The sequence below is a fragment of the Neurospora crassa genome, linkage group IV (assembly GCF_000182925.2).
Source record: "Neurospora crassa OR74A linkage group IV, whole genome shotgun sequence".
In the NCBI taxonomy this organism is placed as follows: domain Eukaryota; kingdom Fungi; phylum Ascomycota; class Sordariomycetes; order Sordariales; family Sordariaceae; genus Neurospora; species Neurospora crassa.
The window spans coordinates 3,589,445-3,610,338 of NC_026504.1; the positions used below are offsets into that span (position 1 = coordinate 3,589,445).

The 20,894-nt window shown below is 52.1% G+C and overlaps 3 protein-coding genes across 3 annotated transcripts; 2 read left to right on the forward strand and 1 right to left on the reverse strand.

Moving 5' to 3' along the window:
* Nucleotides 1–515: 515 nt before the first annotated feature.
* Nucleotides 516–6,327, reverse strand: NCU04373 (hypothetical protein). Its single transcript, XM_951053.3, has 4 exons — nucleotides 5,322–6,327; nucleotides 4,906–4,961; nucleotides 3,021–4,834; nucleotides 516–2,933 (listed from the first exon to the last, which is right to left on the reverse strand). The coding sequence occupies exons 3-4, from the start codon at nucleotides 4,720–4,722 to the stop codon at nucleotides 1,414–1,416; spliced, it is 3,222 nt and encodes a 1,073-aa protein (XP_956146.2). The 5' UTR covers nucleotides 4,723–4,834; nucleotides 4,906–4,961; nucleotides 5,322–6,327; the 3' UTR covers nucleotides 516–1,413.
* A 7,397-nt stretch (nucleotides 6,328–13,724) lies between these two features.
* fkr-3 (FK506-resistant-3) lies at nucleotides 13,725–15,609 on the forward strand. Its single transcript, XM_951051.2, has 6 exons — nucleotides 13,725–14,591; nucleotides 14,675–14,739; nucleotides 14,818–14,878; nucleotides 14,947–14,967; nucleotides 15,119–15,160; nucleotides 15,267–15,609. Exons 1-6 carry the CDS (start codon nucleotides 14,467–14,469, stop codon nucleotides 15,292–15,294), a joined length of 342 nt encoding a protein of 113 aa, XP_956144.2. The 5' UTR covers nucleotides 13,725–14,466; the 3' UTR covers nucleotides 15,295–15,609.
* A 553-nt stretch (nucleotides 15,610–16,162) lies between these two features.
* On the forward strand, nucleotides 16,163–20,230 carry NCU04370 (ubiquitin-activating enzyme E1 1). Its single transcript, XM_951050.3, has 4 exons — nucleotides 16,163–16,538; nucleotides 16,648–17,027; nucleotides 17,093–19,079; nucleotides 19,134–20,230. Exons 1-4 carry the CDS (start codon nucleotides 16,533–16,535, stop codon nucleotides 19,866–19,868), a joined length of 3,108 nt encoding a protein of 1,035 aa, XP_956143.2. The 5' UTR covers nucleotides 16,163–16,532; the 3' UTR covers nucleotides 19,869–20,230.
* The last annotated feature ends 664 nt before the right edge of the window (nucleotides 20,231–20,894 follow it).

The following is a 20,894-nucleotide window of genomic DNA, read 5'->3' on the forward strand; positions in this document are numbered from 1 at the left end:
GCCCGGAAAGCTTGAAATGTCGCTGGATGCACTGCGATGTGTGCTGCTCGCGTACCTAATGCTACATAATAGGGCGTTTGTGAGGACCGCGGCCAGGTATCTAGGAACCAACTAGGTTGAGATGGACCCCCAAAACCCAATCCGTCCGCAGTTGCCGCCAGTTTAACACGCTACAGTTCCCGTTTGTTTCGTCTGATCTTCACAAATGTTTATGCAATCCCATCCATGGCAACCTAAGAGGAGCGAGATGAATACCGCCGGCCGGCGAGTAATGAGTTCAGTGGTCCCCACCCCGCGCCAGCTGTCCATCTATTGGCAGCCAATGGCGAACACTAAGATCGGCGGGAATGCACCCCTCCCCCTAAGGTAATGTGATGCTGGACGTTACTGGCTGGGATGCCCCAGTTTCCCGTGAAATTTCAGGGCGATCTCAGATCACCCCCCCCCACAGAGAAATTGGGCTCAGCTGAGGACATCGTGCGTGCAAATGTCGATATATGTGATACCGAGAAATAAGACAGAAAGGTCTCGATCTTTGTGGATTTGCTTGCTATGCGCTGAAATATTAAACATGCAAATTGCGTCCAAATGAGATATGTAAATATGTAACCAGAAACCATCGCATATCACCCTGTCAAACTGTCCCCAGGGGCCATGACCTCCGACTCAATCTCCTCAATTCCACAAACATTACCCAACTTTAGCTGTCAAATGGAATTATTTTGGTCTTTCGCTCCCCCCTTTGCTGCTTCTCCACCTCTCCATCTTTGTGAGCACAAAGAGCTGGCTGCTTGGCTGGGCTGGGTTTGGGCATCGAGCGAAAGCATTCCTCTGTCGCAGTTGTCGGTCGTCCTGATCAAATCTTCTCTCTACCTCTTGGACTGACTGCCGTTATGCCGCCCACTCATCTCGAATCAAGGAGCCGACTTTCCTCGAACCATGTACTATAGGATGGAAAAATGATAATTAAAAACGTTAGAAAGAACCCGAGTTACCATAATCGCCGCCAAGCAAAAAGTGCAGCTGCGATCATTTATTGTGGTACCAGGTTTTTGAATTTCAGACGGCATGGCCATACAAAACCAAGTCCGCCTATAGAAGGTATGAAAAAGATGCTTGACATGTAAAATGGGGAAAAAGCACACAAAATGTTTGCCATTGAAAGGCGGCCCCAAAGAAATCGTCTATACGTGTTGAGTTCTTTTCCTCCTCTTTTATTTTAAAAAACTTCTTTCCCGCCTCCATCTGCCCAAGACGTTGACATCGCAAAAAGTCTCAAATGTCGCAGTCTTCGTCGCATCAAACAAAATAACAACATCCTCCCCATGGGCATCGAAGCGTAAATGGTCGGTGTCAGTCGTCGAGACAGGGAAAGTAATCACAAGAACTATGTCGCCGTCACAAATTCGTCATTTAGTTCCACCCGAGGGAATTTTCCGCGGCAACGGGGGCCGAGATGTAGGCGGTCCGAGAAGAGAGACCCATCCCGCTCCTTCCGCTGCCATGGCTGTCCCGTCCACCAGGCGCAACGGCGCCGGCCGCCGCCGCGCCGCCAGCCACTCCTCCATAGCCGGTAAAGTCCCTACTAAGGAGTGCCCCGCCCATGAGAGCCGGGCTGCCCCCGCCCATCTGCTGCATGTCCGACGGGCTTCCGCCGAGGGAGCTCGCCCGTCTGTGCGCCTGCTTCTTCCTCTTGTATCTCCTGGCAACCACGAACATGGCCGCGCCATACGCAGCAGCAACGGCAACAGCACCACCTACAATGCCCGCCGTGGTTCCCCGCTGCTGAGAAGTCTGGTTGCCGTTGTTGTTGTTTGTAAATGGGTCCGCATTGCCGTTGTTACCGGCGTTGGACGGGTTACTTCCACTGTCGCCACCGGAGCCATCGCCAATGAGGGTCGAGCCAAGGATAATGTCGATGGCAGGATTGATCTGCATTGTCAAGTTGTAAACCAGCGGGGTCGGGTTGTTATAGAGCGGAGAACTGGCGATTTTAACATCCAGTCGAAGGCTCTCAACATACGCCTGCGGGTATGATACAACAGCAAGAGTGGTCCAGTAGCCCAGAGTGTTCACCGTGTTCATGGGCATCAGCTTCGTGACTCTTACTCTGTGGGACTCAATGGACGAAGCAAACGCCAGCGCCTCAGGGAGAAGGCGGAAGATCTGCGCCGCAGCGTTGTTGTTCTTGGCCACAAATGGGTAATTGAATCCATAGTTGAAACCGATCTGGATAAAAACGTTGTCTTCCGGCTTGGGAGCAGTCGTGTCATCAGGGGCAATCGCCTTGGGGAGGTCAGTGGGAAGGGCAGTCGCTGTAGTTTGTTGCACGAAGGACACGGTGTGGGTCTGCGCAGGAGGAGGCTGGTCCACCAGAATCGTGGTTGGGCTATTGTAGCCAGGCGGCATGTTAGACACGGTGGCTGTAGGAGTATATTGCGTAACCGGTGGATAGTTGATCGTCGTGGTCGGCACAGGCGGGGGAATCAGAACCTGAGTGGTGGTAACAGGTTCCAAGGAGGAAACAGGTACCGAACTCTCAGCTGAAGCGCTCGTTACGATGACTGGAATAATGGTTGAGGAATTGGCCGCTACTGTGGTGCTGTTAATCAAAGTGACAGGGGGCAGAACGACCGTTGTGTCAGACATGGATGTGACAGGGATCGAAGAGTTTCCAGGAATAACAGGCACTGAGGACCCCGGGATTCCGGTTGTTGTTGGGCCCGATTCAACAGCTTTGGTTGAGGAAACAGTTGAGTTTCCAATCGGGATAGAGACGATACCCGAAGACATCATGGGAGGCTTAGGCTGGCTGGTGGTCAGCGAGGCGGAAGGCGTGATAACGCCCGATCCAGAGCCGCTAGCATAAGGTTCGGTCGCTGAGGGAATCGTGACACTATCCGACGTAGTAACGGGAGCCGTGGGTTCGGTTGCTGTTCCATTGCCCGTAGGAATAAGTATGCTGCCTACCAAGGATGCGACATTGCTAGCCAAAGATTCAATTAGGTTGGTGGACGCACTGGTGGTTTCATTGACGACGCCTGTAGGGGCCAGGAGAATTCCGGAGCTGCTCGAGCTGGTGATCAGAGGATCCTCTGTCGCGATGATCTCGGAGGCTGTGGCAGTTCCGATGGTAGAGTTGGTTGCACGGCCAGTCCCAGAAACGAGGGCAGGCGCGGTAGAATTTGCTACATCGGCCGCAGAAGTCGAGCTCGTCCGGATCGAAGGAAGGACGATGATAGGCGGAAGCCAACCCGTGGAAGCGCTCCCATCGGTGGCTGTCACGGTGCTTGCTGTCTCGACGGTGGTAGCATTGGCCGTGGAAATAGGCTCAACGGTGGTGGTAGGAGGAGTAAGGACCTGCAAAGAGCTAGACGAGTCGGGACTAGTCGTGTTAGAAATGACTCCTGACGAGACGGTAGGTAAAGCGCTGGCCGAAGTCAAGGAGCCAGATGCATCAGTCGACGCGGCCGACGAGCTAGCAACATCGGTAGCAGAAGCCGAGGAGCGAGCGACATCGGTAGCAGAGATGGCTGCGCTGGTGGTGTTGGCAACAGAGCCAAGCGCAGTAGTGCTATCGGTAGCAGAAGCCGAAGAACTAGCGACATCGGTAGCAGAGATGGCCGCGCTGGTGGTATTGGCGACAGAGCCAAGCACAGTAGTGCTATCGGTAGCAGAAGCCGAAGAGCTAGCACCACCGAAACCAGGGTTCAAGAAGCTAAGGATATCTACAACAGAGCTGGACGAGCTAGCAGAGATGGCCGAGCTGGTGGTGTTAGCAATAGAGCCAGGTGAGGTGACGCTGCCAGTAACAGAAGCCGAAGAGCTGGCGCTATCGGTGGTAGGGCTGGATGAGCTAGCGGTCTTTGTGACAGAGCTGGACGAGCTAACAGCGTCGGTGGTCGAGGCAAAAGAGCTGGTAACATTGGCGCCGGAGCTGGGCAAGATGGTGTTATCGCTAGCCGAAGTTGAAGCTGAAGCCGACGCCGAAGCCGAAGCCGAAGAGTCGACCCTGTCGGTGGCAGTAACAGGTGAGCTAGTACTACTGTCCGTAGTAGAACCAAGACTGGTTCCCGGAGTAGATTCAGGTGACGAAGTAGCGCCAGAAGAGGTGCCCCCGGTAGTTGAGTCAGATAAGCTGCTCTCGGTTGTAGAGCCAGAGCTGATTCCCGTAGGAAACCCAAGTAGGTCGGTTGAGCTGTTGTCAGTAGCAGAGCTGGAGAGACCAGTGGTACCCTGGCTAGTTGAGTCAGAGGAGCCCGCAGTGCTATCGGTGGAACTAACAAAGTCGGTGTCGACAGCGGGGGCAGAGGGAGCGGCTGTGCCAGCGGTCGACAAGTCGGCTGTTGTGGGCTGGGAAGGTGAAACGTAAACGGTGCTCGCAATCACCACCGTCGTGACCCGAGACGTGTCTGACTCGGATTCGGACTGCGGTTCGCTCGAGGTGAGGAAGCGCGAAGAAGTCGACTTGACAAAGGGGATGTCCGACAAGCTTTCGCTCTGGTCGTTGCTGGTCGTCTCCCTCTTGGTCGTCTGCGATAAGGCGTCGGACGACGTATCGATGGTGGAAATAGGGGCATCGTTGGATGTTATCGTGGCGTTGGCATACTGGCGTTTGACATGTTTAGGGAAGTAGTACTTGGGCTTGGTGGGCCCCACATGCTCGCCGGCCACATACGAGGCCGCTAATAGGGCGGCTGCAACAACGGATACTGTCCGCATCGTTCTTGTCCTAGTCGATGTTGATCATGCACTGCCCTGGTGATGCTGAGGTGATGTTGGTATAAGAGAGTGGAAAGCGTCAACTGGCACTCGGGGCGTGTGGTGTGTGAATCTACGCCGAAGGGTCGTCAGCGCCGCAACAGCGACAACAAGGGTCGACAGCAACGGCAAGGAGGGACTCACTTGTCAGGAGATAGTCGTAACGAGTGAACTTGACAAATAAGCCAAATGAGCGTAATCTGAAGACGAAAGCAACAGTCAGTGAATCCATTATCCATAGGTTAGGCCCAAGCGTATTGATGATCCCCGCGATCAGCTGTGGAACGGTGAGTTGTTGGCCTGGTCCAAGGCAAGGGAATCGCAGGAGTGCTGATCGTTACGTCTAGCCCTTCGACATCATTGCCCTCACTCTCCAGCGAGGTCCCCGTCGACGTCCCCGGCCCCGGCCAAGTCCCTATGTCCAAGTCGCTTTCTTTTCATCCTGCCTCTCGCACCGGCTCCAATACGCTCCACAAAGCCGCATTTTTCCCTGCCGAGTATCTTCGCCAAGGGACCAGGCACCAACCAGCCCATCTTCTCCAAACCAAATCCACACTCACATTCAAGGTAAATTAGGGGAAATCTCGATTATCGGTCCCCTGTTGATTTGTTGTTGGTTTTCAAAATGAGTGGCTCGACGAGGAAACTCGTCTATGGGTTGCAGGTACAAGGAGTCCGTCAGAGGCGGCGTCGAGGTCGGAGTCGGATTCGTGTGCACGAGTTCATGACAAGACGGGCATCGGAAAACGGAAGAAAAGGAGGGACCAAGGCAAGGCGCGTCAACCTATCGGGTGTCTTGTTGGTCCGAGTTGCTGGTCGCTGGTCGCGGGAGCACAAATCAACTGGCGGCGGCGGCGAGGTTGAACGGCAGACGAGTCGTGGGGAGGATTTGCAAAGGACGACGTCGCCGAAGGGGAGTGCCGGAAAACCGAGTTGCGAATTGGGTCGACGGAGCAGAAGAAAAGGATGAAAGGAGTGGAGGAAGAGAAAGGGTAAGTAGGTGTGAGAGTGAGAGAAAGAGTGAGTAAGGCGGACAAGGTTGAGCGCGAGGGTGAGGGGAGAAGTGAACGAATGTGTGAAAGGCGCCCAAAGAGGGTCAAAGGGTTCGTCTCAACACCATACAACTGAATGGAACTAGGGAGTGGACGGAAAAAGAGAAGGGAACGGGGAGATTGGAAGAATGAAACGAGTGGCAGGACAGCAGCAGCAGCAGCAGGACCTGAGGTGACGGACTGCCAGACTGTTGGTGTGTGTATGTGTGTGTGTGTGTGTGTGTGTGTGCTCAGCAGACGGACGGTAAAGACGGTGGTCGCTTCTGCCAGGGTGACAGTGAAGCCTGAATGGAATTGGGAGGAGAGAGGAGCACTCAAGGACTGGAACCGGCTGAAGAGAGAACGGACTGGACTGGCTGCGTGAGAGAGACGGGAGCGTTGGCCCGCTGGCTGGGGGGGGGGCGAAGCGAAGCGCTGCTGCTGCGTTGCCAAGGGTGCCTAGGTTTCTCTTGGCTGCGTGTGCGATCCCAGGAACGATATTACCTCGAGCCGGGGTGGGAAATGGGGAAGGGGGACAAATGCGACAAAAAGAGGGGACCGTTCAACCACACAAGTCACCCAAGTGAACATCCAAGAGGATCTGGGGTCCGCCAGGTCCGCTAGCCAACCGGGTACCCGCCGGCCCTAGCAGGCGCGGGAGGAGACTTCCCCCCTAACATGAAACGGAGCGCATTGTTGGTCGGCGATGGTTCCTTGATCGCATGCTCCGCTCCGTCGATTCCATGACTACCCTGCCTCTACTGTGAGTGAAACCCTTGCTGACGACTCCCGCGCCGTCCAGCGGCTTCAGACACACCCACCACGAACCAGGTGGGCTTCCAATAATATCCTGGTGGCTTGCGATAGTGCGCGCTATTTCTTCCCGACGAAAAAGCAAAGGCCGTCTAGGCTCTGGGCTCCGAAATGAACAGGTCAAGTAGGTTTGATTTGTGTTTCTCAGTGAGGGCGGAAGAAGAAACGTGAAGGCGTCCGTCTAGATCGGCACTCCGATCTTGATTCTGCATTGACCATGCGCTTTATGCCCGTTCCTCATCGACGCGGCAGTCACGCATGCCAATGTTCTCACCCGAAAAGTGCACAGAAAAGGGGGGAAGCAATTGAACTGAAAGCTCTTCGCGTCCGGGCGGGCGGGCGGGCGGGCGTTCGCGTTGGATGAGGGTAACATCGGGATATGTGATGGACCAAACCCTGGACAGGTTTTGCTCGATCATCTTCCACTTGAACATTCTCCCTCCCGCGCTTCCCCTCTTTCATCTGTGCCCGCCGTGGAGAGATGGAACTGAAGTGGAACGGAAGTGGAAGCAGTGCAGACTGGGGCGGGCCCACGATTCTAGTGTACATATGTATCCTTCCCTTCCTTCCATGCATGCATCGCGCGCAACTGCAAGTTCGCAACTGCACACAAGAACGGGCATGTTAAGTACCAACTCCGTCGGGTTGCTAAGGATGGACGGCTTGGCACTATGGCATGATCATGTTCTCTGTACCACTCACTCGGTCGCACAAGTGGCTTGTTTTGGGTGAGTAGATGCGAAGCTGAGATGTGCACAAATGTATCCGATACTTTCCCTTCGCTGGTTAAAGTTTGCCAAAAGGCGTTCGATGTTGGTGGAGTCTATCGATACTAGCCGGTCTTGTCTGGTTGGCTGCTGCCCAGCGTGTATCAATTGAATTTCGAATTGAATTTGATGCCGCTAGTAGTCGCTGCTGCTCAGTATACACTTATGCTACGGTCCCTTGCCGCTTGGTGGACTGAGTGGATCCAATCCTCGCTGTTCCTGACGAAAGACGGTCGGTGATTGGCTTGTGTAACCCTCTCCCCACCTCTGCAAGGGGAAGCAACAAGGGGAGACATCCTTCTAGGGAAGGCACCGAGCGCGCCGCGCACGCACATTCACTCCTCACCATCACTCGTCCACCATTTCTCTCTCTTGTTTTTCCTTTCCTTGTCCATGTCCAGGCCTCATCATCACTTCCCTCGCCGTCGTCATCTTCCCCATCCCCAAAAACTCCCTTCTCCATCTAGTTCCCCCCTCCCTCCCTCCCTCCGCACCTTTCGTGGTCTCCTCCACGCGTGCTTGCGCCATTCCGGCCTTCTGGGACTGGCCCTACATACCACCAACGGGACACCACTATCAGGAATCAGTTGAACCGACTGAGCCAACATACACATTCGTTTCGCCATTTCCCAGTACCTCAGCTACCTACCTCTACCTACCTAGAGGCCCCCCTGCCTACAAATGCCAGCCGTGTGCCATGGCGGGTAGGATTGTGGGCTTTTCCGCCAATATGGAGGGTTGGTTATCTTGACATGGCCACCAACACCACGTCAATCTCCATCGCATGGTCAAAGAATTAGCACTGCCTCGTTTCAATGGAACATTGAGCCTACCCTCCGCACATGGTTCAGGAACGACAGAGCCTCAAGCCCTGCAATCCGTGCCTATCAGGAGAATCCATTACCTATCTCCAAGCAGCATGCGGCATGGCGTGCTCACCATACCTCAAACCCGAATATTGACCTCATAATCTTGCCAAAGGAAAGACTGCCAGCGTGAAACGAGACAAAAGACTTCAGCCAAACCACGAGTGTTTCTTCAAGAGACCCAGGATTCCCAAGGGAAACGAAACGGCGGCGCCAAAAACGGTCCCACCCCCCCATATGGCTCTTCCTCGGTTTTTCTATATTCAGCCTACGTTGTACTCTGTGCCTTGTACGCTCAGCCTGCCATTCTCGCGAGAGGACAGGACTCCCCCCCGTCCAAAATGCTCGAGCCTCTCCTACCCTCGCAGCTTGTCAAAATCTGTCCCTTGTTCTTCATGCGACCGCGACTAGCGGGAAACCACGAGCAAAAGCTGTTGCTGATCTTCAACTGTTCTGGCCGCGTTTGACACACCATGATACCCCTTCTCCCCTTTTGGCGATAACATCGGAGCAGTTTGCTGTCCAAGAATTACTATCTCGTATCCTTCGCCATTTTTCTTTTCTGTTGCATGTTGCAGCGAGCACGATGTTATGTGCCGTTTGCCCCCTGGATCGCCAAAGATTCGTCCGTATTCACACGGATTAATTATACTATTTGGCAACGTGCAACCTGCTCCCATGATATAGGCAAAATATGGCCTAAGAACCATCTTGCTCGATCAGCCGCATATGGTCGTGGTCCGGCGAATGTGTGGGAGCGCTGTCGCGCCACCCCTTGGGTTGTTTCCGCGATTTTTCGTGCTTCATCACCGATTTTTGTGCCGCCTTGTTTGCAAAAGAGAAGACACGCTCAACGAGTCTAACAAGGCTCTTCTCCAGTTATCGTTACCTCGTCCCAACAATCCCCCCGCTCGAGATACTTACACCATTTAGAGTTGGTAGGATCATCATCCCGGAGTGCTGCCATACTCAGCATTTCAAGCATTAGCCACGAGGTAGTTAGTGAGAACGCCGGAGGCTTCTGCGTTCATGTGTATGGGTCACCCATCCAGGCTCACCGGCGAGTGTCTCTGCTCCTACAGCTACTTACCGATTACCTATAAGAACGGGCCATCTGTTGGTTCTCCTTGCCAGTTGCAGGAAAACGACACGTGATGCGCAGCCAAGAGTTGTACTGTGGCCAATGTAACTTCATTATGATATAGTTTATATCTTCAACTGGCCATACCCGGAAATCAAGGTGTTTCGGGAATTCGGGATGATTCCCACGCGAAGAATAGCCCCCAAGTGTCGAATCACCAACGGCAAACCCATGTTGGGATGATTGATTCACCCGTACACTTTCAAGTTCCCGCACGGCCAGTGATGCAGAGCAGTCACATCTTTATCGTTTTGTTCTGTTTGTCAGCCATGGGTGTTGAGCAAGCAAGACACAGAAAAGATTCATTGCAGCAGACGTTGAGGTCTGGACGGTGCAAATCCAGAGAAAAGCCATCACAGGCCGAAAGGGAGATTTGGGCCAGCTGCTATACAGCATCATTTCCACTTCCTTTCTTCCTACTTTGCTCCACATAATCTCTTCTCCTGTTTACTAGGTACGCCGGGCTTGTTTCGGGGGCACATGACGATTGGGCTATCTTTACGAGCACGTTTGGATACAATAGATATCGTGCAGTCAGCCCCTATCCCGATTTACGAGTGTGACGATCTACACAAAAACCACAACAACGCCTCATCGCCTGGCTGTATCAGTCCCTACTTTCGAGGTCCGAGAAGGTGTGAGACGAGGGAAACTATCATAAACAGATTCATCCGGCATCGTCTATGGATGCTACAGTTGAGGCGAGGATGTCATCCGTTTCGAAAATACAAGAAAAAGAAGAAAAAAGTACCCATAACCAGCCTTGCGGTGCTTTCGTCAGGAATAATCTGCATCGATCGGAATGGAATCGAAATATTAAAACATCAGAGTATTACCAGGCGGATTTTGCCGTCTGTTTTGGCTGCTCCATCTTACCTGATACTACTCAATGGCCTTGTGCTTATGCCAACAGACGGCTAATCACGTAGATGTTCTCATAATTTACCTTTTCACACTGGAAACCAGGCTGCGTAAACGGCCCACGGACTTTCACTAGTTTCACTTGCACTTGGAAACCTGGGGCTAATTGCAGGTATGATATAATGTGGCCTACCGCATCCCACGTACGAAGCATCCTCATTCCGGTAGCTCTACGGGTGGTAATCCTCAAGTCTTAATTTTCTGCTACTAAAGTCAAAGCTCTCTAGTTCCACCAACAGGACAAGCGGCCAGGCATTGTAATGCAGTCAAGAGCGAAGAGGCAGACCGGAATCGCGTTGTCAGGGTCGCCAAAACCATGTTGCAGATTTCCGGATGGCTGTCTTGTTGATGAGCTCGGTCACAGTTGCCAAGTTCGTCAAATCTTTTCTAGTCGCTGTTCACCACGCCCCCTACCAGACTACCTCCTAATCTGGCCCGGGAACAGCAGCAGTTGCCGCGATTCTCACAAGACATGCAGTTCGTGGTTGCGCAGATCGAGACACGGTGCCTGCCATCGCCCGAACTGCAACACCGACAACACATACTGAGTTCAGTTGCCCTGTACCGACGATTGATGAGTAGTGGCGGTATCTGAAATCAGGTTTTGTAAGGCGGCAGATCCTCACTCTGTTGCGCAACCCCAGGTTTTCGCGGCCAACAAATACTGGGGTGAAGTCACTACCCGATGTATAAATCACGGCAGCCAGCCAGTCTAGGTTCCGAACTGATCGTCGACTCGTGGCAGCGTCTTGGTACAAACTAGACGCTGCTGGACGGAAGGCTGCCGTACCAGGGCGGGTTTGGTGTTATTCCTGATAACTGATCGTGTATTCGAATCTCAACAAAGAATGCTCAGATCTAAAATGGTAGGCAAGGCAGCCGCCGACACACTGCAAAGCTCATAGTTGCCGGTTCGAGTGGCACAAGAGGATAGAAGTGAAGCGAACCATGAGATTACAATATGGTCCGTTTGTCACATCGGAACCTCAACTGTTATCAAGCTACAAGTTCTTTATCCACCCTATTCAGTTCAGCATGCCAGTTGCCGGGACTTTATTATATTTGCCATTGCACACTACAATTAAACGCCAGCCTCCATATAAGATTGCGGTGGTAGCGATGGAGGAGATGGAGGTTCCAGCAAATGAACTCCCAGAGCCTGTGCGTACTGAACGTATGCCGGGTCGATCTGAAGCAATTTCACAGCAGCAAAGATTGGCGTGGTGTTGCCCCACGGCGCGATTCAGTCTATAAATTTATTGCACAACGTCCATCTGATTATCGGCTACCACTGCCCTCTTGCTCGGCTCACATCTTACAAGGTACCGTGCATCTCGGCCGTCTTCACACCACATTGAGTTTGGCGCTGTGTGGCAAAAAGAAAGCATCACCAGCAACTGGGCGAATGAATGCCTGATTACTCGCCCCTTACCAAATTTCCATCCACGATATGAGTGACCCCATGCCTCCAATTTCAGATCGGCTGCTCTTCTCAAATTGACAATGTGATTGATCATCTACCATGTGCTTGGGCCACACACCTGGGGACCATAACGTGGCACAGGGTTGCTGCTATGTCTCAAGCAGAGCAAATCTGGGAGCACCTTGCTTATACCGTCCAAAGCATCAACCGCCCTGTGACGGATTAAGCCGGTATGGGATATGGTCTTGAGACCATTCTTCTGCACGTTCCTCATTTTAGACAGCTGCAATCCGTTGTGGATCAGCGGTCCTGCAGCCACAAACACGGACAACGGCTTGCAAAGGACAATTCCGCTGTTGGCCTGTGTCGGAGCGTAAAGTTGAGTACTAAACTCAGTCCAACAAGGATTGATTTGTCAAAGGAACAGCCCTAAAGAATGGAGAAACAGGCAGCAGAAAGGTTCGCGAATTAAACCACCATAATGAGCGTCATTATGGAAGTGAGCCTCAAACCCCTCACGAGAGAAACAACCAACGGATGATGTCCTGTCGCATTCCGTCCTAGATCTGACTTGCTTGCCTTGCATCAAGATGCGGGAAAGCATAAAGACAGGGGGGTTGAGGTAGTTATCCGAGATCGGGGCATCCAGTTCAGTCATCAATCAGCTGGAGGACTTGTGATGAGATATCCTATGTGATATTGGGGTCTTGTAAGTGACCAGATCAACGGAATCTGGTTTCAGCAGGGCCACAGTCTTATGCTAGCGAAGCCAGCTTCCCAGCGGAAGTTGCCACAAGAAATCCGCTTATAGCTTGGTCAGGCAGTTTCACTAACTCATTCATGGCAGACGTGCTGATTGCCCTACCTCCAAAATTCTGGGGTTTAGCGGCAGAGAAAAGATCTGTTGGTATTCCTTCCCCCCCTTTTTTGGTCACAACCAGCCGTCCTCATTTCCAGTAAACTAGTTCAGATCACATCACACACGGGTACTCATCTACTAGATCAATATTTGTCTAGGTGGTGTGTTAAGGTAACAGCCCGGGGGTCGTTGGCCGTCTACTGTACCCTCCCAGGGCTCAATGGTACAAGTCAAAGACTGTATTACGCGACATGCGAGGCTCTAAGTCAAGAGTCAGGGCTACATCTACCTTACCGCCCACGCGGCAAGATACACACCATCCGGGTCCGAATCTGGATTGACGCAGAGATGGAATCGTAGACCACATATGCCAGTTACCGACTTGTATGCAGATGAGATCTTCGAGTCATAACAAATTTCGCGGCAAGGTATTTGGCTCCCAATGAGCACTCCCTACCCGATCATCCAAGTGGAAGGCAAGGTAGCTCCTCCCCGATGCGCACTTCCACGACCAATCTCACTTGGAAATCACACTCCAGGCCGGGTCCCAAAGATACAAACAAGACTGGGCAAGTGCCACGAGCCTGAGGTTTTCAACTGCATCATCCATGTTGGTTTCTTCCACATTTCCTTCAAATATGGGTGGATCGTCATCTCTGTTTTGGGCACTTTCACCGGCCTTTTCTCCTTCCATTCTCATTCGTTCACGCGCCACAAACGGCAAGCCAGCACCAAGTCATCCCCAGACACCGTCCTGGACGCCATTCTTTCCCTGGAATATATTCGTCAGCTTCTGCTCGGTTGTTTTCTTCATTCTCTCTAATTGGGGGTCATTCTCTTGAAATTAGACTCCTTCCGGCCTAGCGAGAGGAAGAAGAAAAGAAAAAAACGTGACGTCGTCCTGGCTCATCTCCACCACTCCTTAGACTCGGTGCTGCTTGCCATCACAGTCGATATCACAAGCTTCCAGGCATTGCTACCGTTGTGCTGGGTCCTTGCCTTACCTCACTAGGTGCCGGATCTGCCTCGCAGGGTTACTAAGTCACGCCGTTGGATTTGTCACCTGAGGTCCCCGGTCCCAATAGTTTGTCGACTTGGAAGGTTACCCTTGACTCGGCTACTTTAGGGAACGCTGCTTAGGCTCCAGAAGAGAACGGATCCGCCCTTGGAAGACCCCACGCGATCGAGATCTGGTTCAGATGCCCAAGTCACGTCACATTAAGGAAGTCTCTCACGGTTCGGTTGGAAAAACATCAGGAAGTTCCGCGTGGTGTTTGGTTAACGGCCAAGCCCCCGATTTACCTCAGCGCTGACAAACCTTTTTCACATCTGCTCATCGATCCCTCTCGTCTCGGAGACTCATCACACCACGCTAGCTTTCTTATTCGCACCCCTTTTCCAGCACACGAAGCATCCCTTGTCCACGCTTGGCTAGGAAAATTGATGTCAGTCACCCGGTCGTTCTTCAGCAGTGTGGACCAAACTAGGGTCAAGGTCGGCCGAGAAGTCGATCATTCACTAGTAGTGAGCTAGTGAAAATTGGGGAAGACGATCGGAGATCGACAATATATATCGAACAGTAATACCGATATCTGGAGAAAGGTTAGGTTGTGATCGGATATCGGAGACTTGTGATTAGGTTCGAGTAAGGTAAGTGGACGAGTTGGAAAGAAATAAACGCCAAAAGTCGGAGATCGGAGAAAGGGGATATCGGTCGAAGAGCTGGGTATATAAACTAAGGACCAGAACGGACGACATACGTCAAGAGATATCTCCTGTTCGGCCATTCACTTGTTTTCGGGACACAGACAACAAGCAAGCAAGCAAGCAAGCAAGGAAACAAACAAACAAACAAACAAACAAACTGCCAGCAAGAACAACACAATGGGTGTCAACAAAATCACTCACGTTGCGGGTACCGGGCCACAACCAGAAGCTGGCCAGACCGTGGTTATCGAGTATACTGGTTGGCTGAAGGACTCGAGCCAGGCCGATGGAAAGGGAGCCGAGTATGTTCTTTTCCCCATTGAAAAATCTTGCCTTACCACACACGTCTCCGGTTGTTGGTCAGTTTTGATAACACTATATCCAGATTCGACAGCTCGATCGGTCGTGGGGATTTTGTCACGCAAATCGGGGTTGGGAGACTCATCAGAGGTATATGCCCACCATCGGTCCACTTTTTTCATATATCGGAGACTTTATGCTGACGTGCTGCTTTTGTGACGGGCATAGGATGGGATGAGGCTGTATTGAAAATGAAGGTTGGCGAGAAAGCCACTTTGGATATTTCTAGGTGAGTTATTCGTGAGTGAACGATGTGTCAGGGGAAGAAATTGATACTGACGAGACAATATGTTTTAGTGATTACGGATACGGAGAGCGGTGAGTAACCTGCAGGCCTTTTTTTTTTCTTTCTTCTGAAAATCCAAAAAAATCAGTCTATATGGTGTAACACCACCCGCAGACACGATACTTCTGGCCGTGCTGATTTGGAGTTAATGCCCATGTGCTGACCCGACTTATTGCACACCAGGGGTTTTCACGGCCACATTCCTCCGAACGCAGATTTGATCTTGTGAGTTGTCTCCTGTATGCCACATATCTTGCTCCAGCTTGTCTCTACAGTCAAGGTAGCGGCGGGCAAGATAGCGTCAGCAAGGATACGAGCTAATATGTGATAGTGACGTATATCTCAAGGGTCTCCAGTAGCTGGGCGGTTCACTGATCTCGGGAAAAGGAGACGAGGTCCTTAGTTCAACGCCTCCAACGAGCCAAAGTAGGGACCGCTGGGCAAGAAACCACTGGAACTTGAAGTTCTTTTGGGAAGATAGATTTTATGTCGGTGATGGCGATGACGAAAACACAGATGGTTGGTGTTTACGTTGCGAGGAACCTTGATGGGTAAAGACGAGGAATTAATTGAATGACGGGAGGTTGAAGCGATACAGGGAAGGTTGAAGTACCCGCGCAGCTATGTTAATATGGAGAAGTACCTACAAGCGCCTCATTGAATGTGATTGGCTCACTACGATAAGAGAGCACAAGTTGCCTGCCGGATGGGCTGAGTGGCTGGTCCTTGCTTACTGTACCAAGTACGTTTTACCGCCATCGGTACATCGGGCAAGTACCTCTAGTGCATGACCGCCTCGTACCGTCTACTGCCAGGGGTGTTAGTAATGATTCGATCCTTCTATTGCTGTCCTCACGGTTCCTTCCAGGTTCATGCGCGCGTGAACCACAATACATATTGGCTTCCCTTCAGCATCAATGAGACTCTGAGTCAAGGTTTATCCGATCAGATAGGAGACAGGGCACAGCCAGTGTGAAACGAGGTTGGGTCGAGGTAGAGGTACCTAGAGGTACATAGCTAGCATAGCCACTTCCAGACGTACAACCTAGTAATAGGTGCGAGGCCGCATACGGTGAAGGCTACAGCACACTGCACTAACAGCAGTACAGCGACCTGCACGCTGCAGCGGTAGGTGCTTGGCCAACGACGGACAGTGCATCACATCACCATTCCCCGCAGTTCTCCTTGATGCTTGACAGCTGGTGGCGGGGCTGACCGAACCTCCCTCGACATCCCCGCCGCCCGACCTTCCAGATTACAGACAGCTTCCACTTCCACTTGCACTTGCACTTGCACTTGCACCTTGACATAGTACGACATAGTAGCACTTGCGCTTGATCCGTCGTCTGTTTTCCCGAGTCATTCAACTACAACATCGGCGTTTTCTTTGGACCAACATCGCCAACTTGAAGTATCACAATACCCGACCACTGCGAATCAACAACTTTAGGTTCAGTTCTCGTTCTTGTTTTTGCTCTGTTTGCGTCACGAACTTTCCACCATCTATAATCTACCGGCCCGCCCGTAATCAACAGTCGCCAAGCTGGGGAAGCGCAAAGTATCCGAAGGGGACCTACCCATCTCTCTAAAGAGAACCATGACAGTGAGTTGAAACCCCGTTTGTCTACATGAATCCTACTTGGGATGGCAGATGCTTGTTCCTGGTAGCTAGCGCCAGTCAGTCTGACACTTTCGTGATGCCCATCTCCCAGGACACTCAGAAAAACGAGGTCGACCTTGTCACCAGGATGCAAGTCGACGAATCAGTAGCCGGCACCACGGCCGAGATTGATGAGTCCCTCTACAGTCGCCAGCTCTATGTCTTGGGCCACGAGGCCATGAAGCGCATGAGCGCTTCCAACGTCCTCATCGTCGGCCTCAAGGGCCTCGGCGTCGAGATCGCCAAGAACGTGGCCCTTGCTGGCGTCAAGAGCCTCACCCTCCACGACCCCGAGCCCGCCGCCTGGGCCGACCTCTCCGCCCAGTTCTTCCTCCGCCCTGAGGATGTCGGCAAGCCTCGCGACCAGGTCACCGCTCCCCGCGTTGCTGAGCTCAATGCTTATACCCCCGTTCACATCCACCAGTCGCCAAGGTAGGTTATGAACCGGACGGGAGTGAGCTTGACAGGTTCGGTAGCTAACCGTGGCCTCTGTACAGTCTCGCCGATAACCTGTCGCAGTTTGACAAGTACCAAGTCGTCGTCCTTACGAACCAGCACACCGATCTCCAGACTATTGTCGGCGAATACTGCCACTCCAAGGGCATCTACTTTATTGCTGTCAACACACACGGTCTCTTTGGCGGCATCTTCTGTGATTTCGGCGATAACTTTACTGTCATGGACACGAACGGCGAAAACCCCGTTAACGGTATCGTGGCTGGCATCGACGAGGAGGGTCTCGTTTCTGCGCTTGACGAGACCAGGCATGGACTTGAGGATGGCGACTATGTGACCTTCTCGGAGGTTGAGGGTATGGAGGGACTCAACGGCTGCGAGCCCCGCAAGGTCACCGTCAAGGGCCCCTACACCTTCTCTATCGGCGACGTGTCGGGGCTTGGCCAGTACAAGAAGGGCGGTCTCTACCAGCAGGTCAAAATGCCCAAGACCATCGAGTTCAAGAGCATTACCAACGCGCTCAAGGATCCCGAGTTTGTCATCTCCGACTTCGCCAAGTTCGATCGCCCTCAGCAGCTTCATATTGGATTCCAGGCTCTCCACGCTTTCGCCAAGTCTCAGGGACGTCTACCAAGGCCGATGAACGACGAGGATGCGCTTGTGGTTATCGCCTCGGCTAAGGAGTTTGCCAAGCAGCAGGGTGTTGACGTCGAGTTCGACGACAAGCTTCTCAAGGAGCTCAGCTACCAGGCTACTGGTGACCTTAACCCCATGGCCGCTTTCTTCGGTGGCCTTACTGCCCAGGAAGTCCTCAAGGCTGTTTCGGGCAAGTTCCACCCCATTAAGCAGTTCATGTACTTCGATGCGCTCGAGGCTCTTCCCACCAACTCCAAGCGCACCGAGGAACTCTGTGCGCCCACTGGTAGCAGGTATGACGGCCAGATTGCGGTCTTTGGTAAGGAGTTTCAGGAGAAGATCTCGAACGTCAAGCAGTTCCTTGTTGGCGCTGGCGCCATTGGCTGTGAGATGCTCAAGAACTGGGCCATGATTGGTCTCGGAACAGGCCCTGAGGGTAAGATTACCGTTACCGATATGGACTCGATCGAGAAGTCCAACTTGAACAGACAGTTCTTGTTCCGTCCCAAGGACGTTGGTCAGATGAAGAGTGACTGCGCGGCCAAGGCCGCGCAAGCTATGAACCCTGACCTCGAAGGCCACATTGTTTCTCTCAAGGATCGCGTTAGTCCCGAGACCGAGGAGATCTTCAATGAGGAGTTCTGGCAGGGTTTGGATGGCGTCACTAACGCGCTGGACAACGTTGAGGCGAGAACGTATGTCGACAGACGGTGCGTTTTCTTCCACAAGCCTCTCCTTGAGAGTGGTACCCTCGGCACCAAGGGCAACACGCAAGTGGTGCTTCCTAGGCTCACTGAGTCCTACTCTTCCTCCCAGGATCCTCCTGAGCAGTCGTTCCCCATGTGCACTCTCAGGAGTTTCCCCAACAAGATCGAGCACACCATTGCTTGGGCTCGTGAGCTGTTCGAGAGCTCATTTGTCAAGCCTGCGGAGACCGTCAACCTCTACTTGACCCAGCCAAACTATCTCGACACTACCCTGAAGCAGAGTGGCAACGAGAAGGCGACGCTGGAGATGTTGGCGGACTTCCTAAAGCACGAGCGCCCGCTCACCTTTGAGGATTGTGTCCAATGGGCTCGCATGCTCTTCGAGAAGCAGTACAACAACGCTATTCAGCAGCTCCTTTACAACTTCCCCAAGGATTCCGTGTCCTCGACCGGTACCCCCTTCTGGTCCGGACCCAAGCGCGCCCCTGACCCGCTCAAGTTCGACCCTGAAAACCCCACCCACTTTAGCTTCCTCGAGGCTGCTACCAACCTCCATGCCTTCAACTATAGTATCAATGCCAAGGGCAAGAGCAAGGCTGATTACCTCCGGGCTTTGGAGGGTATGATCGTGCCTGACTTCTCCCCTGACTCGAATGTCAAGATTCAGGCTGATGAGAAGGAACCTGTGAGTATTTGCCACAACGAGTTGTGTGTTGGGGATGATGCTAACTGAAAGTAGGACCCGAACGCAGATAACACTGCCTTCGATGACGAATCGGAGCTCGGCAACCTCAAGTCCCAGCTCCCCGAGCCCAAGTCCCTTGCTGGCTTCAAGCTCAATGTTGTGGAGTTTGAGAAGGACGATGACACCAACTATCACATCGACTTCATCACGGCCGCCAGCAACCTGCGCGCCGAGAACTACAAGATTGAGCCTGCCGACCGTCACAAGACCAAGTTCATCGCCGGCAAGATCATTCCCGCCATCGCCACCACCACGGCCCTGGTTACCGGCCTCGTCGTCCTCGAGCTGTACAAGATTATCGACGGCAAGACCGACATTGAGCAGTACAAGAACGGCTTCATCAACCTGGCCCTGCCCTTCTTCGGCTTCTCCGAGCCCATCGCCAGCCCCAAGGTCGAGTACAACGGCCCCAATGGCAAGGTCACGCTCGACAAGATCTGGGACCGCTTCGAGGTCGGTGACATTACCCTGCAGGAGCTGATTGACGATTTCGAGAAGCGCGGTCTGTCCATCTCCATGTTGAGTTCCGGGGTCAGCTTGCTGTATGCCTCGTTCTTCCCGCCTGCCAAGCTCAAGGATCGCTATACTCTCAAGCTCAGCGAGCTGGTGGAGACGATTAGCAAGAAGCCCATTCCGGCGCATCAGAAGGAGTTGATCTTTGAGGTGGTGACCGAGGATGCGGATGGTGAGGATGTGGAGGTTCCTTATATCAAAGCGCGGATCAGGTAGATGATGATTGGCATAAAAGGGTTGGCGTGGAAGACGGTGTAGATATCAGATGAGCTGTTTTTTTGGGTGAATGAATAAATACAGTCAAAGTCAAGTCAATAGAACGTTACTTTTTACTTCTTGGTTTATGATCCTTTTTCATTAGGTGTACATGAATTCGAAGCAGAAGGAGTCTGGCTTAGTGCCGGTGAGGATGAGGTGATGACGATAGAAACGCTGAAGTAAGAGTCCCAGGAAAGTGATTAAATCATGTCTTACAAAAGAGAGGACAGCTACTTGTATCAATATAGTCTTACATTATGTACCACGTGAGAAGTTCTCCAAGGCTCGTTCAGATACTCATAATTGACATATCAACCTCGCTACATGGTTACGTACTACATGACTACGTGACAAAAAGACTCCGTCTCTCTTCTCGTGATATCTGACTGCTGTTCAAGGCAAACACCAAACACACACCCAAAGTAATTAAGACAGGCTTAGGAGACACCATAACAACGTGGACGTACTCGACTAGCAGTTAGGTCGGTAAAGAACCAGCGAATGCCGCCAGATGTTGTTTCTTTCTTTTTCTTTTTTTTTTTTTTTTTTTTTTTTTTTTTGGTATTTCACCCATTGCCTCTCTCTCCCCTTCATTTTGTTCCACATCTTCTTGGCTCTAAGGTTTGACTCTTACGTGTTTATAGGTGTTTGTCTACCACCGTCTTGTGTCAATTTCCTGAACCGGTTGAGTTCTCTAGGATGGTTAAGACATTAATAGTGGTGGGTCACTCGAATACAGTTATTTCCTAGTATTTTTTTTTCTATATTTCTATAAACAAAAAGAATAATCAATTACCTACCATTCATATGCGGGGAAATGGACCCCATTTCATGGTAAGTGATGTGAGGGAGTGAGTAGAGGGAGAAATACATCGACGTGGATAGTCCTGTTTGGTTACTTAATATGGAAAGGTCGTAACAAGACAATGAAATGTCACTTGCCAATGCAAACAGCTGAAAAAGACTCGATTTGGCATGCTTTGA

Bases quoted from the DNA above. Each gene is read 5' to 3' on its own strand.
- fkr-3 (XM_951051.2), top strand. From the start codon at position 14,467: ATGGGTGTCAACAAAATCACTCACGTTGCGGGTACCGGGCCACAACCA. The intron at 14,968-15,118 runs GTGAGTAACCTG...ATTGCACACCAG, and splicing joins GATTACGGATACGGAGAGCG to GGGTTTTCACGGCCACATTC. The intron at 15,161-15,266 runs GTGAGTTGTCTC...AATATGTGATAG, and splicing joins CCGAACGCAGATTTGATCTT to TGACGTATATCTCAAGGGTC.
- NCU04373 (XM_951053.3), bottom strand. From the start codon at position 4,722: ATGCGGACAGTATCCGTTGTTGCAGCCGCCCTATTAGCGGCCTCGTAT. The intron at 2,934-3,020 runs GTGCGTCCACCA...GCAATGGAACAG, and splicing joins CGTCGTCAATGAAACCACCA to CAACCGAACCCACGGCTCCC.
- NCU04370 (XM_951050.3), top strand. The intron at 17,028-17,092 runs GTAGGTTATGAA...GCCTCTGTACAG, and splicing joins CACATCCACCAGTCGCCAAG to TCTCGCCGATAACCTGTCGC. The intron at 19,080-19,133 runs GTGAGTATTTGC...AACTGAAAGTAG, and splicing joins AGGCTGATGAGAAGGAACCT to GACCCGAACGCAGATAACAC.